This window comes from Ornithorhynchus anatinus, chromosome 1, assembly GCF_004115215.2.
Source record: "Ornithorhynchus anatinus isolate Pmale09 chromosome 1, mOrnAna1.pri.v4, whole genome shotgun sequence".
Taxonomy (NCBI): Eukaryota; Metazoa; Chordata; class Mammalia; order Monotremata; family Ornithorhynchidae; genus Ornithorhynchus; species Ornithorhynchus anatinus.
The window spans coordinates 181,619,791-181,633,376 of NC_041728.1; the positions used below are offsets into that span (position 1 = coordinate 181,619,791).

Below are 13,586 nucleotides of genomic sequence, written 5' to 3' on the forward strand. Positions count from 1 at the left end.
CCTCGGTCCCTCGTGCGCGAGGGCTGACGGCAGCCCGCTGACGACGCCCTTGGTCAAGCGCCTACTACGGGCCAAAACAGCGTACTAAGCGCCGGACAAGCTAATCACCTTGGACCCAAGCCCGCCTACAGAAAAGCAGCGAGGCTCAGTGGAAAGAGTTGGGCTTGGGAGTCCGAGGTCATGGGTTCGAATCCTGACTCTGCCACTTGTCAGCTGTGGGACTGTGGGCGAGTCCCTTCACTTCTCTGGGCCTCAGTTACCCCATCTATAAAATGGGGATGAAAACTGTGAGCCTCCCGTGAGCCAGCCTCATTCCCCCGTATCTCCCCCAGCGCTTAGAACAGTGCTCGGCACATAGGAAGCGCTAAACAAATATCAACATTATTATTATTTATTTATTTTTTAAATGTTGGTATTTGTTAAGCGCTTCCTATGTGCCGAGCACTGTTCTAAGCGCTGGGGGAGATACGGGGGAATCAGGTCGTCCCCCGTGAGGCTCCCAGTCTTCATCCCCATTTTACAGATGAGGTAACTGAGGCACAGAGAAGTGAAGTGACTCGCCCAGAGTCGCACAGCTGACAAGTGGCACTGTGAGCCCCTTGTGGGCAGGGCGTCACTGTTTAGTATTGTACTGGGAAGACAGTGCGGTCTAGTGGGTAGAGCCCGGGCCTGGGAGTCAGAAGGTCACGGGTTCTAATCCGGACTCCGCCACTCGTCTGCTGGATGACCTTGGGCAAGCCACTTCACTGGGCCTCGGTTAACTCATCTGGAAAATAGGGAAAATAGGGACTGCGAGCCCCACGGGGGACAGGGACCGTGTCCAACCCAATTTGCACGTATCCACCCCAGCGTTTAGATTAGTGCCTGGCACGCAGGTGCCGAACGGATACCGGAATTCTTATCATTACTGTTCTCTCCCAAGCGCTTAGTCCAGCGCTCCGCACAAAGTAAGCACTCGATAAATACAGTCGAATGGATGAATGTGCCACATGGGGCTTGGTCTTCATCCCCATTTTACAGGATGAGGTAAATGAGGCACAGAGAGGTGCTTAACAGATACCATTTCAAAAAAAAAGAGTGGGAGGGAGTTCCAGACTGGAGGAAGGATGTAGACGAGGGGCTGGCGGCGAGATCGATTACCGATCGACGACGACTCCGGACCGTAAGCTCACTGTGGGTAGGGAACGTGTGTCTGTTCGAGAATCGAAAGGAGACGAGGACGGGCGGAAGAAAGGAAATTGAACGGCCCCCGACGACCCGGAGCCCCAGGGGTGGGGGAAGCTGTGTGGGGACGGTAGGCGGTCCCCAGATGGCCCGTCGGCCGCCGGTGACCCTCCCCGGGTCCCGGTCGGCGCTCGATAAATAGGACCGACTGAAGACCGGCGACGACGCGGACACACGGCGCTAAGTCTCCGGGAGGGGCGTGAGGTCATTTGGCTTTATAAGGTCATTCCGTGCCCCCCACTCCCATTCCGGGGAGGACCGGCGGCGGGAGGGCCGGCCCAGCGCCACAGGCCCGAAGCGGAACCGTGACCTCCGAACCCGGGGCCCGCCCCACCGCCCCCCCGGGAGGCTCGCTTGCTCCCCGGGAGAGAGGGGAGTCTGGGGTCCTGGGGGAGGCTGAGCGGGGACCAGGGTCCCCGAGGGGGACGCCCCCCAGGCCGCAGCGGCCCTCGTCCGTGCCCCACCCTGGGGCGTCCCGGGGAAGAGGGAGAGGGAACCGAGGGCCGGAAGGAAGGAAGGAAGGAAGGAAGGCCGGGGCGCCCCCGCGAAGCCCCCCGGCGCCGACGGGGTGCTCACACGGCCCCGGGCCCCCCGGGAGCGGGCACCAATTCGACGGCCTCCCCCGGCTGGGGGCGGTCCTGCCTCTTGTCCCCGCCGCTCGGGGGTGGCGGGCAGAGGCGGCGGAGGGGCCGGGGCAGCAGAGGCCGCAGGGCGCTCAGGGGCCCGGGGAGCCCGTACAGCCGGGCGGCCCGGGCGGCCTCGTCCGTCGCGTCGCGGACCGGTTGGGCCCGGGCGGCCTCGTCCGGCGGCCCGCCGAGGAGGAGGGCGGCGGCGGCGGCTGGCGGGGTCCGGGCGGCGGGGCCCGGGGGGCCCGGCGGTGGCGGCAGCCCCCGCTCCTCTCGGGTCCCTGCGGCGGGCAGGCGTGAGGGTGGGGCGGGGGTCCCCGGGGTCCTCGTCCGGCCGCGGCCTCCGCGCGCCCGCCCGCCCCGCCCCGCCCCGCCCCGCCCCGCCGGCTCACCGGGCACCGTGTTGTCCAACACGAAGGCCAAGAGGGCGGCGAGGAAGACGGGGGTGGCCAGGAGGGCCTGCAGCAGCACGTCCAGGGGGCTCCACCCTGCGGGGGGCAGACACAGGAGGGAGGAGCGCTGCCCCCCGCTGATCTCTCACCCGCCACGCACTGCCCCCTAGTGACCCCCCCCGGAATAGCGCCCTCCCGACCCCCGGCGCCCCCCAGTGGCCGCCCGGAATAGCGCCCCCCTCGTCCCCCAGCGCCCCTCAGTGACTGCCCCGGAATAGCGCCCTCGCGCCCCCTAGTGGCCGCCCGGAATAGAGCCCTCGAGCCCCCCCAGTGACCGCCCCGGAATAGCGCCCGCCCTCCCCGCCCCACAGCGCCCCCCTAGTGACCGCCCCGGAATAGCGCCCTCCCGCCCCCCAGAGCTCTCCAGTGCCCATCTGCTCCACAGCGCCTCCCAGCGACGGCGCCCCCCCAGCGCCCTCCTCCTCCACAGAGCTCTACAGCGCCCCCCGGTGACCGGCCCGGAACAAAGCCCTACCGTCCCGCAGTGCCCGCTCCACAGCGCCCCCCCAGTGCCCGCCCACTCCACCCTGCCCACCCTAAGCGCCCATCTGCTCCACAGCGCCCCCCGGTGGCCGCCCCCCGGCGCCCTCCCGTTCCACAGAGCTCTACAGCGCCCCCTAGGGACCGCCCCCCGGTGCCCGTCCGCTCCCACCGTGCCCGCCCCACAGCGCCCCCCGGTGGCCGCCCCCGGGCGCCCTTCCGCTCTACAGCGCCCATCTGCTCCACAGCGCCCCCCGGTGGCCGCCCCCGCGGGGTGCCCGGTGCCCGGTGGGCGCCCGGTGGGTGCCCGGTGACCGGGGCCGTACCGGTGCGGAGGAGGAGGAGGAGGCTGGCGGGCGGGCGCTGGGGCGGGCGTCGGGTCAGGGCGCGGGGGAGCAGCAGCGCCATGAAGACGGCCAGGCCGACGAGGAAGACGTTGCGGCCGGAGTGGAGGTCGGCGGCGCGGAAGCGGGCCAGGCCCCCCGACAGCACCGGGGCCTGGCTCACCGACAGCACCGCCCCTGGCCACCCGGGACCCGCCACCGTCACCGCGGGGGCATCCCACCCGGGGGGCGCCGGCTCGCTCCCGGGACGGGCCCGGCGGCAGGGGCAGGGAGAGGGGGTCACTCACCGGGCAGGGGCAGGAGGGGAGGGGGGGGGGTCATTCACCGGGCAGGAAGAAGGGGAAGGGGGTCACTCACCGGGCGGGGGGAGGACAGGGGCCGGGGGTCACTCACCGTGCAGGGGCGGCGGGAGGGTCACGAGGGCCTGCGCCAGGCGCGGAGAGAGGCCCAAGGCCACGCACAGCAGCCCCGCCAGCTGCACCTCGCGTCGCCGTCCCGCCTGGCTCGTCGGGGACAGGGGAGGTGCCGCCCCTCAGACTCCTCCGTCGGACTCTCCCCTCCCCGGCGCCCGGCGCCCCGCGAACCCCACGGAACAAGCGATGCGGGGGCGCCGACCGCCCTCAACGCCCGTCTCCCCCTCCGGAGCGTCGGCCCCTCGAGGGCGGGGGACGTGTCCGTCCCCTCGCTCTACGGGACCCTCCCCGGCGCTCGGCACGGCGCTCCGCGCACCGCGGGCGCTCGAGAAATACGACCGAAGGCGCGAGCGACCCTCGGCCCCGTCCCTCCCTCCCTGCAACGGATCGGTGGCATTTACCCAACGCCGGCCTCGTGCGGAGCACCGCGCTAGGCCCTCGGGACGGTAGGAGAGAGAGTCGGGCCGCCCCTCGCCCCCCGGGAGCCGGAGCGGAGAGGTACCTGGGTGAGGCCGATGGCCCCGACGTTGGCAAAGCTGGCGGCGCTGCCCCCCAGGCCGCCCAGCCCCCCGGCCAGCAGGCTGCCCAGGCCCTCGGCCACCAGGCCGCGGCTGCAGGCGTGCGGGGGCGGCGCGGGCAGGCTCAGGACTTGCCCGGCCAACGTGTAGCAGCCCAGGGAGCTGGCGGACGAAGCCAGGGCCATGGCGGTGCCCGCGGCCACCGCCCGCGGGGTCAGCGCCGGACGGCCCCCCTCTCCTGGGAGGACGGGAGGCGTCGGGGACGGAGAGGAGAAGGAGAATCATCATCACCGTCATCATCATCATAACTACAGTGTTCGGCAAGCGCCTACCGGGTGCTAAGCACAGGGGTTCAACACCATAACTGGTATTTGTTAAGGGCTTAATAGGGTTCAAAGCAATAATAATGACTAATATTGTTACTGACTAATAATGTTCAGTTCCGAGCACTGGGGTAGATAAGAAGAATGATTGTGGTATTTGCGAAGCGCTTACTAGGTGCCAGGCACCGTTCTAAGCGCTGGGCTAGGTAGGAGTCGATCGGGCCGGGCGCGGGCCCCGTCCCTCGTGGGGCTCACGGTCTCCATCCCCGTTTGACAGATGAGGGAACCGAGGCCCACGGAAGTGACTTTGCCCAGGGTCCCGGGGCAGGACCCATGACCTCGCGACGCCCAGGGGTGCGTGGCCACCACGGCACGGGATTAGAACCCGGGACCTTCCGACTGTCGGGCCCGGGCTCTAACCACTAGGCCGGGATGAGGTCCGGGGAGGGGGAGAGGACGGGGGCGGGGGGGAAGACCCTACCTGGGTGAGGGAACCAGAGCCAGGGGGCGGGGGCCGGGCCGCTCAGGTGGGACGGCGGGGGGCGGGCCGGGCCCAGGAGGGCCCACAGCGACCAGACGCAGGCCACCGGGATCACGACCTGCGAAACCGAGGTTCGTTCATTCATCCATCCGATCAATCCTATCTATGGCGCGCTGACTCTGCGCAGAGCACTGGACTAAGCGCTCGGGAGAGGTTGACCCAACGATAATGTGCAGAGCACTGTTCTAGGCGCTGGGGTAGATACAGGGTCATCGGGCCGTCCCACGTGAGGCTCCCAGTCTTCATCCCCATTTTACAGATGAGGGAACTGAGGCACAGAGAAGTTAATGGACTCGCCCACAGTCACACAGCTGACAAGGGGCAGAGCTGGGATCCGAACCCATGATCTCTGACTCCCAAGCCCGGGCTCTTTCCAACGAGCCACGCTGCTTCTCTACTCGAGCCTTCCTGCAGGCCCACCTCCTCCCGGAGGCCTTCCCTGACCGCGCCCTCCTTTCCCCTTCTCCCGCTCCCTTGTGCGTCGCCCCGACGCCCTCCCTTTCTTCAACCCCTCCCCACATCACGGCCCTGATGTCCATAGCTGTCATTTATTGATTTCTATATCTGTATCTATATCTGTAATTTCTTTATCTGTACATCTATTGATTTATATCAATATCCGTCTCCCCCTCTAGACCGTGAGCTCATTGTGGGCGGGGAATGTGTCTGTTTATTGTTATACTGTCCTCTCCCAAGTGCTTAGTACAGTGCTTTGCGCACAGTAAGCGCTCAATATATACGACTGGACGCCTTTCCCCCTCACTAGACTGTCAGCTCGTTGTGGGCACGGAAGGTGTCTGTTTATTGTCCTCTCCCAAGAGCTTAGTCCAGTGCTCTGCACACAGTAAGTGCCCAATAACAATAATAACGTTGGTATTTGTTAAGCGCTTACTCTGTGCCGAGCACCGTTCTAAGCGCTGGGGTAGATACAGGGTCATCGGGTCGTCCCACGTGGGGCTCACGGTCTTAATCCTCATTTTACAGATGAGGGAACTGAAGCCCAGAGAAGTGAAGTGACTCGCCCACACTCAAACAGCTAAGTGGCAGAGCCGGGGTTCGAACCCATGACCTCTGACTCCCAAGCCCGGGCTCTTTCCACTGAGCCACGCTGCTTCAATACAATTGCTCTCGTATTGCAATAAATCCGACTGACTGCTTCTCCCACTCTTCTGCACACAGTAAAGTGTGAGCCTCTTCATATTTACGGTACTCGTGAAGCACCTAATGCGGGCCAGACGCTGTACTAAGCGCTGAGGTAGATACTAGTTAAGTCGGACCCAATCCCCGTCCCCCGTGGGGCTCCCAGTCTCGATCCCCATTTTCCCGATGAGGAAACCGAGGCCCGGAGAAGTCAAGTGACTCCCCCAAGGTCACCCAGCGGCCGGGCGGCCGAGGTGGGATGAGAACCCAGGTCCTATCGACTCCCGGGCCGAAGCTCTCCCCGCTAGGCTATGCTTCCTCTCGGTAAATCAATACGATCGATGAATTTAATAACGGTACTTTTTAAGCGCTGACTGTGCGTCGGCACTGTTCCGAGCGCCGGAATAGACGCAAATTAATCAGGTCGGATACGGTCCCTGTCCCGCATGGGGCTCCCAGTCTCAATCCCCAAGGGAACCGAGGCCCGGAGAATAATGATAATAATAATGTCGGTATTTGTTAAGCGCTTCCTATGTGCAGAGCACCGTTCTAAGCGCTGGGGGAGATCCGGGGTCATCGGGTCGCCCCACGTGAGGCTCGCAGTTAATCCCCATTTTCCAGATGAGGGAACCGAGGCAGAGAGGTGAAGTGACTCACCCACAGTCACACGGCTGACAAGTGGCAGTCGGGATGCGAACCCACGTCCGCTGACTCCCAAGCCAGTGAAGTGACTCCCCCAAGGTCACCCAGCAGACGAGCGGCGGAGCCGGGATGCGAACCCAGGTCCTTCTGACTCTCGGGCCCGGGCCCTACCCACTAGGCTCCGCCGCTTCTCCGTCAATCGGTACATCCGACCGATTTACAGCTGCGGCCTGGCTTCCGCCCCGGATCTCCAGCCCCTCTCCCCCCGGCGCCCCCGGGAAACTAAAGCCCCCCGGCCCGTAGCCGCCCCCGGTAGCCACCCCCCTGCCCCGTCGGCCATCCCCCGCCTCCCGCAGGGGGCTTCCCGCCTACCGAGAAGAGGCGGAAGACCGGCAGCGGCGGGCGCCGGGCGGGACTCCGCGGGCACGCGGGAACCGAGCAGGACGCCAGGTGCTGGGAGCAGACCACCATCAGCAAGATCAGCCTAACGGTGACAATAATTCAGTCAGTCCATCCTATTTCTTCATTCATAATAATAATAATGTTGGTATTTGTTAAGCGCTTACGATGTGCGGAGCACCGTTCTAAGCGCTGGGGGAGATACGGGGTCATCGGGTCGTCCCACGTGAGGCTCACTGTCTTCATCCCCATTTTACAGGTGAGGGAACGGAGGCCTAGAGAAGTGAAGCGACTTGCCCACAGTCACACAGTTGCCAAGCGGCAGAGCCGGGAATCGAACCCATGACCTCTGATTCCCAAGCCTGGGCTCTTTCCACTGAGCCACGATTCATCATCATCCGCATCACCATCATCATTGTGGTACTTGTTCAGCGCTTACTCTGTGCCACAGAGAAGCAGCGCGGCTCAGTGGAAAGAGCCCGGGCTTGGGAGTCAGAGGTCACGGGTTCGAACCCCGGCTCTGCCACTGGTCAGCTGTATGACTGTGGGCGAGTCACTTCACTTCTCTGGGCCTCAGTGACCTCATCCGGAAAATGGGGATTAACCGTGAGCCTCACGGGGGACGACCCGATGACCCTGGATCTCCCCCGGCGCTTAGAACGGTGCTCTGCACATAGTAAGCGCTTAACAAATACCAACGTTATTACTATTATGATGTGCCAAGCATTGTTCATTCATTCATTCATTCAATCGTATTTATCCGTTTGGACTGTGAGCCCGTCGTAGAGCAGGGATCGTCTCTCTCTGTTGCCGAATTGTCCATTCCTAGCGCTTAGTCCAGTGCTCTGCACACAGTAAGCGCTCAACAAATACGACTGAATGAACGGAGTGCTAACTGTGTGCACAGCACTGCACTAAGGGGTTGGAAAGTACAATTCAGCAACAAAGAGAGACCATCCCTGCCCACGATGGGCTCACAGTTTAATAATAATAATAATGTAGTCTAGAAAGGGGGAGACGGGAATCAAAACAATAAACACCCTGGGGTAGATGCCCGTTAGTCAGGTTGGACACAGTCCCTGTCCCACCGCTTGTCTGCTGCGTGACCTTGGACAAGTCACCTCACTTCTCCGGGCCTCGGTGATCTCATCTGGAAAATGGGGACGGAGACCGGGAGCCCCATGTGGGACAGGGACTGTATCTGACCCCAATTGCTCGTATCCACCCCGGTGGTGCTTAATACCGGGCTTGGCACCTCATAGTAAGCCCTTAACAGATTCCACATTATTATGATTATTATTAATCCCGAGTTTACAGATGAGGTAACTGAGGCCCAGCAGTGAAAGTGACTTGCCCGGGGTCACACAGCGGACACGGGGCACAGCTGGGATGAGAACCCGGGTCCTCCGGCCGCCTAGGCCACACCGCTTCCCCGAGACACGGAGGTACCCGGACGGAGTGTGGGGGGGTGACGAGAGGGGGGCGACCCCGGAGGAAGGGATGTGGGGGGAGGGCTTGAGTCCAGACCCCAAGAGAGTTAATAACTGTGGTATTTGTTGAACGCTTACTAGGTGCCAGGCCCTGTACTGAGCGCTGGGGTGGATCCGAGCTAATCCGGACGGACCCCGGCCCCGGCCCACGCGGGGCTCACAGTCTCCAGCCCATTTTACGGGTGAGGAATCTGAGGCAGCACGAGGAAGGGAAGTGACTTGGCCCAGGTCTCCCAGCAGACAAGCGGCGGAGCCGGGAGGAGAGGCCTGGTCCTTCGGACCTCCGGGCCCGGGCTCTACCCGCTAGGCCGCGTCGCCACGCACGCTCCCCCGGCCCCCTCCGACCCCCTCCGACCCCCTCCGACGGGCCGGGCCTACTTGGGGCCCCCCGGCCCCGCCGCCCCCCCAGCCCCGCCGGGACCCACGTACCCCAGCGCGAGGCCCCAATGGTGAGCGCAGAGCAGAGCGGCCTCCCGGTGTGCGGTCAGTCCGGCCACCACCAGCGTCGGGGCCAGCACCAGCGGCCCGCAGCGCGCCAGGAGCCCGCCCGGCCCCGACAGCAGGCCCGCCGTCACCCGCAGCAGCCCGGACACCAGCACCGCGCCGGACACCTGGGGCCCGGCCGGGGGACACCGACGAGGGGGTGGGGGACGCCGCGCAGATGGACGGACGGGGGCACACCGCCGGGTCGCCCGGAGGTCCCTTCCCACCCTTCCCGCCCCCCGCATAATAATAATGGTACTCGATAAGCGTTGACCATCTCCCCCGACGCTTAGAACGGCGCTCTGCACATCGTAAGCGCTTAACAAATACCAACATTATTATTATTAGGGGTCCAGCACTGTTCTAAGCGCTGGGGAGAGACAGGTCGATCAGGTTGGACACGGTCCCCGTCCCACAGGGGGCTCCCGCTCCTAATCCCCGTTTGACAGATGAGGTCACCGAGGCCCCCCAGAAGTTAAGTGACTCGTCCAAGGTCACGCCTCCTTCCCGCTCCCCCCCTCCTGCCCCAGGATCCTCCCCGCCGCCCCCACCCTCCCCACCGTCCTTCCCCAAGAATCCGCCGCGCCCCCCAGGTACCCACCTCTTGGAGAGATTCACGGCTCGAGGCCGCGGCCCGGGAACCTGGAAGGGGCAGAGGTTGGGGGTCGGGGCCGCCAGGACCCTCTGTTTCTACCCCGCCGGGAACCTAGAGACCCCCGGCCCCCCACCCCGGCTGCCCCTCGCCGCCTGCCCCCCGGAAGCGGCCGCTCGGCACACGCCGCCGGGGAGGGGTCAGCGGGGCCTAGCGTCTAACCGGATTCTCCCGAGCGCTCAGTCCAGTGCTCCGCACACAGTAGGCGCTCAATAGACTCCACTGATTGACGGACGGGAAGCCCTCTGTGGGCAGGGAACGTGTCTACCAGGTCTATTAATAATAATAATAATAATAATAATGTTGGTATTTGTTAAGCGCTTACTATGTGCCGAGCACTGTTCTAAGCGCTGGGGTAGACACAGGGGAATCGGGTTGTCCCACGTGGGGCTCACGGTCTTCATCCCCATTTTACAAGTGAGGGAACTGAGGCACCGAGAAGTTACGTGACTCGCCCACAGTCACACAGCTGACAAGTGGCAGAGCCGGGATTCGAACTCATGACCTCTGACTCCAAAGCCCAGGCTCTTTCCACTGAGCCACGCTGCTTCTCTTGAGCCACGCTGCTTCTCTATTAGACTCCCCCCCCCCCCCCGGGCACGTAGGACAATGCTCTGCGCTCGATAAAACCACTGATTGATAAACTCTCAGCTCTTCGTGGGCAGGGATTGTGTCTATTATAATAACGATGGCATCTGTTAAGCACTTACTATGTGCCCATCACTGTTCTAAGCGCCGGGGGGGGGGCGTATACAAGGTCATCAGATTGTCCCACGCGGGGCTCACAGTCTTCATCCCCATTTTCCAAGCGAGGTCAGAGGCCCAGTGAAGTGACTTGCTCAAGGTCACCCAGCCGATAAGCGGCGGAGCGGGGATTAGAACCCAAGACCTCTGACTCCCAAGCCGCTGAGCCGCGCCGCTTCTCTTATTGTTCTCGCCCAAGCGCTTAGGCCAGTGCTCTGCACACAGCATTCAATAAATACCATCGATCGATTGTCAGCTCCCTGTGGGCAGAGAGTGGGTCTCCCGACTCTGCCGCAGTGCCCTCTCCCAAGCGCTTAGGACAGCGCTCTGCGCACGGTGAGCGCTCAAGCAACGCGACGGGCCGAGCTCGCCCCCTTCCATCCACCCAGTGGTTTTCATTAAGCACTTACCTGGCGCAGAGCACCGTACTGAGCGCTCGGTGGCGTTCCCTGCCCCCAGCCGGCTCCCCCCCCCCCCCCAGCCCCAGCCCCCGCGGGGACGCAGCCGCACTGACCGTTGTTGAGGAGCTGCGGGGCGTTAGGGGGAGTGTGGACGGTGGTCAGCACCAGGGCCGGGATCAGGAACTCCAAGGTCGGGGCCTGGACCAGCGGGAGCCTTGGGGGACGAGGCGGGTGGCCAGGGGGGGACGCGGGTGGTCCTGCTCGTCCCCACCCCCATCCTAAGCCGGGGGTGGATTCCGGAGGCAGGAGCGGCAAGACAAACAGCCGCTGGACTAGTCCCGCTGACCCCCTCCCCTCTCCCCGGGGACCGTGAGCCCGTCACTGGGCAGGGATGGTCTCTTATCTGTTGCCGAATTGTCCATTCCAGGCGCTCAGTCCAGTGCTCTGCACACATTAAGTGCTCAATAAATACGACTGAATGAATAATAACAATAGTTCTGGCTACTGTTCAGTGCTTACTACGGGCCGGGCGCTGTACTAAGAGCTGGGTTGGACCCAGTCCCTGTCCCCCGTGAGGCTCGCAGTCTCCATCCCCATTTCACAGGGGAGCGGACTGAGGCCCGGAGAAGTGACTTGCCCAAGGTCACCCAGCAGACAAGTGGCGGAGGCAGGATCAGAGCCCATAATAATCATAATGACGGAATGCGTTAAAGCGCTTACTACGGGCCAAGCAGCGTTCTAAGCGCTGGGGTTTATACAAGGCGATCAGGTTGTCCCACGTGGGGCTCGCGCTTTTAATCCCCATTTGACAGATGAGGTCACTGAGGCCCAGAGACGTTAAATGACTTGCTCAAGGTCACGCAGCAGGCAAGCGGGCCTTCTGACTTTATCCACTATATCCGTCACGCTGCCCGCCACCTTCAGGGGTCCGGGCCCGGCCTAGCAGACCTCGGGCATCGGGCCACTCTGGGGACTGGGACTGTTATTATTATTACCATTATTACTACTACTAAGAAGTAAGCGCTTAACAAGTACCATGATCATTATTATTATTCTTCTCTGGGCCTCAGTTCCCTCAGCTGTAAAATGAGGAAAAATTACAATGATGATCGTGCTAACGGTATCTGTCAAGCACCTGCTACGCGTTGAGCACTTGCTACGTGTCAAGCACCGTTCTAAGCACTGGGGTCGATCTGAGGTAATCAGGTTGGACGCAGTCCCTGTCCCACAGGGGGCTCAGTCTTAATCAGTGCTTAAGAACAGTGCTTGGCACATAGTAAGTACTTAATAGATACTATAATCATCATTACTGTTATTATGATCATCCCATATTTTACAGCTGAGGGAACTAAGGCCCCGAGAAGAAGAATGATGGTGCCTGTTAAGCGTTTACTATGTGCCAGGCACCGTCCTAAGCGCTGGGGTGGATCCAAGCAAATCGGGTTGGACACAGTCCCCGTCCCACGAGGGGCTCACGCTCTCAATCCCCATTTTAGGGTTGAGGTGACAGGCCCAGAGACGTGACGCGACTGGCCCGGGGTCACCCGGCGGACCAGTGACGGAGCCGGGATGAGAACCCGCGTCCTTCCGACCCCCGGGCCCGGGAGGGTGGGACCCCCCCCCCCCCAACCAGAGACCCCGGGAATTGGAGCCCGAGGCCGGCGGGGGGGAGCGTTAGGCGGGAAGGCGGTCCGGCCGGCCCGGCCCCCGAGACCATCCCCGGGGCTGCCCGCCCGGGGTCCCCTCACCTGCTGCCCCCCCAGACTTGCAGGAGGGTGGTGAGGCCACAGGAGAAGAAGCTGGAGGCCAGGAGCTGGGCCGGGGGCCGGGGGCCGGGCCCCCCGGGGTCCTCCCCCAGCAGCGGCAGGTGGGACACGCACAGCAACGACGTCAACACCAGCACGTGCTGCCCGGGGATGGCGGAGCCGGGCGGGGAGTTGGGGGGTCGGGGGGCAGAGGGGAGGAGGGGGCCCACCCACCCCCAACGGCCCCCACCCCGGACTCTCCTCCCCCCTTCTCTGGGGCCGCTTCTCCCTCGACACCTCCTGCTCCGGCCCACCCCCTCCCCACAATCCTGCCCCCCTCCTCTCTTGCCCCCCGTAAGCCCCCTCCCGTCTCCCCGATCCTACCCCTCCTTCCTCGCCCCCCATACGCCCCCTCCTCACCCACAACCCCGCCCTTCTTGCCCAACCCTCTCCTCCCAAGCCCCCCAAGCGCCCCATTCCCGGCTACACCCCTTCCCAATCCTGCCCCCCCGCGTCCCCCCGCGGCCCCCGGCCCACCTCGCTGCCTTCATCCCTCCCCACCCCCCAAACCCGGCCTACGTTTAGCTCCTGCTCCCGGCCGCCCGCCCTCCCCTACCTGGGCAGCCAGGAGGCCGCATAGGCCCCAGGAAGGCTGCGGTCCATCCGGGGCACCCCAAGAGGGTGGCGGGGGGTCCCGGGCGGCGGCCCCGCTCATGGTCCGTCCTGGCTGTTGGGCCTCGTCCCGTCGCCGGCTACCGCGGCCCGGACCCTGGGGTCCCGGGGCCGGGGCCTACCGTGGGGACCCCGGGGTCCGGGGCCCGGGGCCTGCCGCCTCGGGCCGGGGCAGCCGAGCGGAGCGCGGGGGAAGGGCGGGGGCCGGCGGTCAGCGACCAGTGACCGGCGACAAGTCCGGCGCTTACCTTCGCCCGGGCCCGGCACGCAATCCCTCACCCATTAACCCACCTCTCC

The 13,586-nt window shown here is 64.0% G+C and overlaps 1 protein-coding gene across 1 annotated transcript; it reads right to left on the reverse strand.

Annotated features, from left to right (window-relative positions):
* Positions 1 to 1,049: 1,049 nt before the first annotated feature.
* SLC23A3 (solute carrier family 23 member 3) lies at positions 1,050 to 13,586 on the reverse strand. The gene is made up of 12 exons (XM_029064421.1): positions 13,234 to 13,586; positions 12,621 to 12,778; positions 10,986 to 11,086; positions 9,677 to 9,717; positions 9,022 to 9,203; positions 7,076 to 7,187; positions 4,862 to 4,979; positions 4,042 to 4,295; positions 3,520 to 3,625; positions 3,109 to 3,303; positions 2,243 to 2,338; positions 1,050 to 2,131 (listed from the first exon to the last, which is right to left on the reverse strand). The coding sequence occupies exons 1-12, from the start codon at positions 13,330 to 13,332 to the stop codon at positions 1,797 to 1,799; spliced, it is 1,797 nt and encodes a 598-aa protein (XP_028920254.1). The 5' UTR covers positions 13,333 to 13,586; the 3' UTR covers positions 1,050 to 1,796.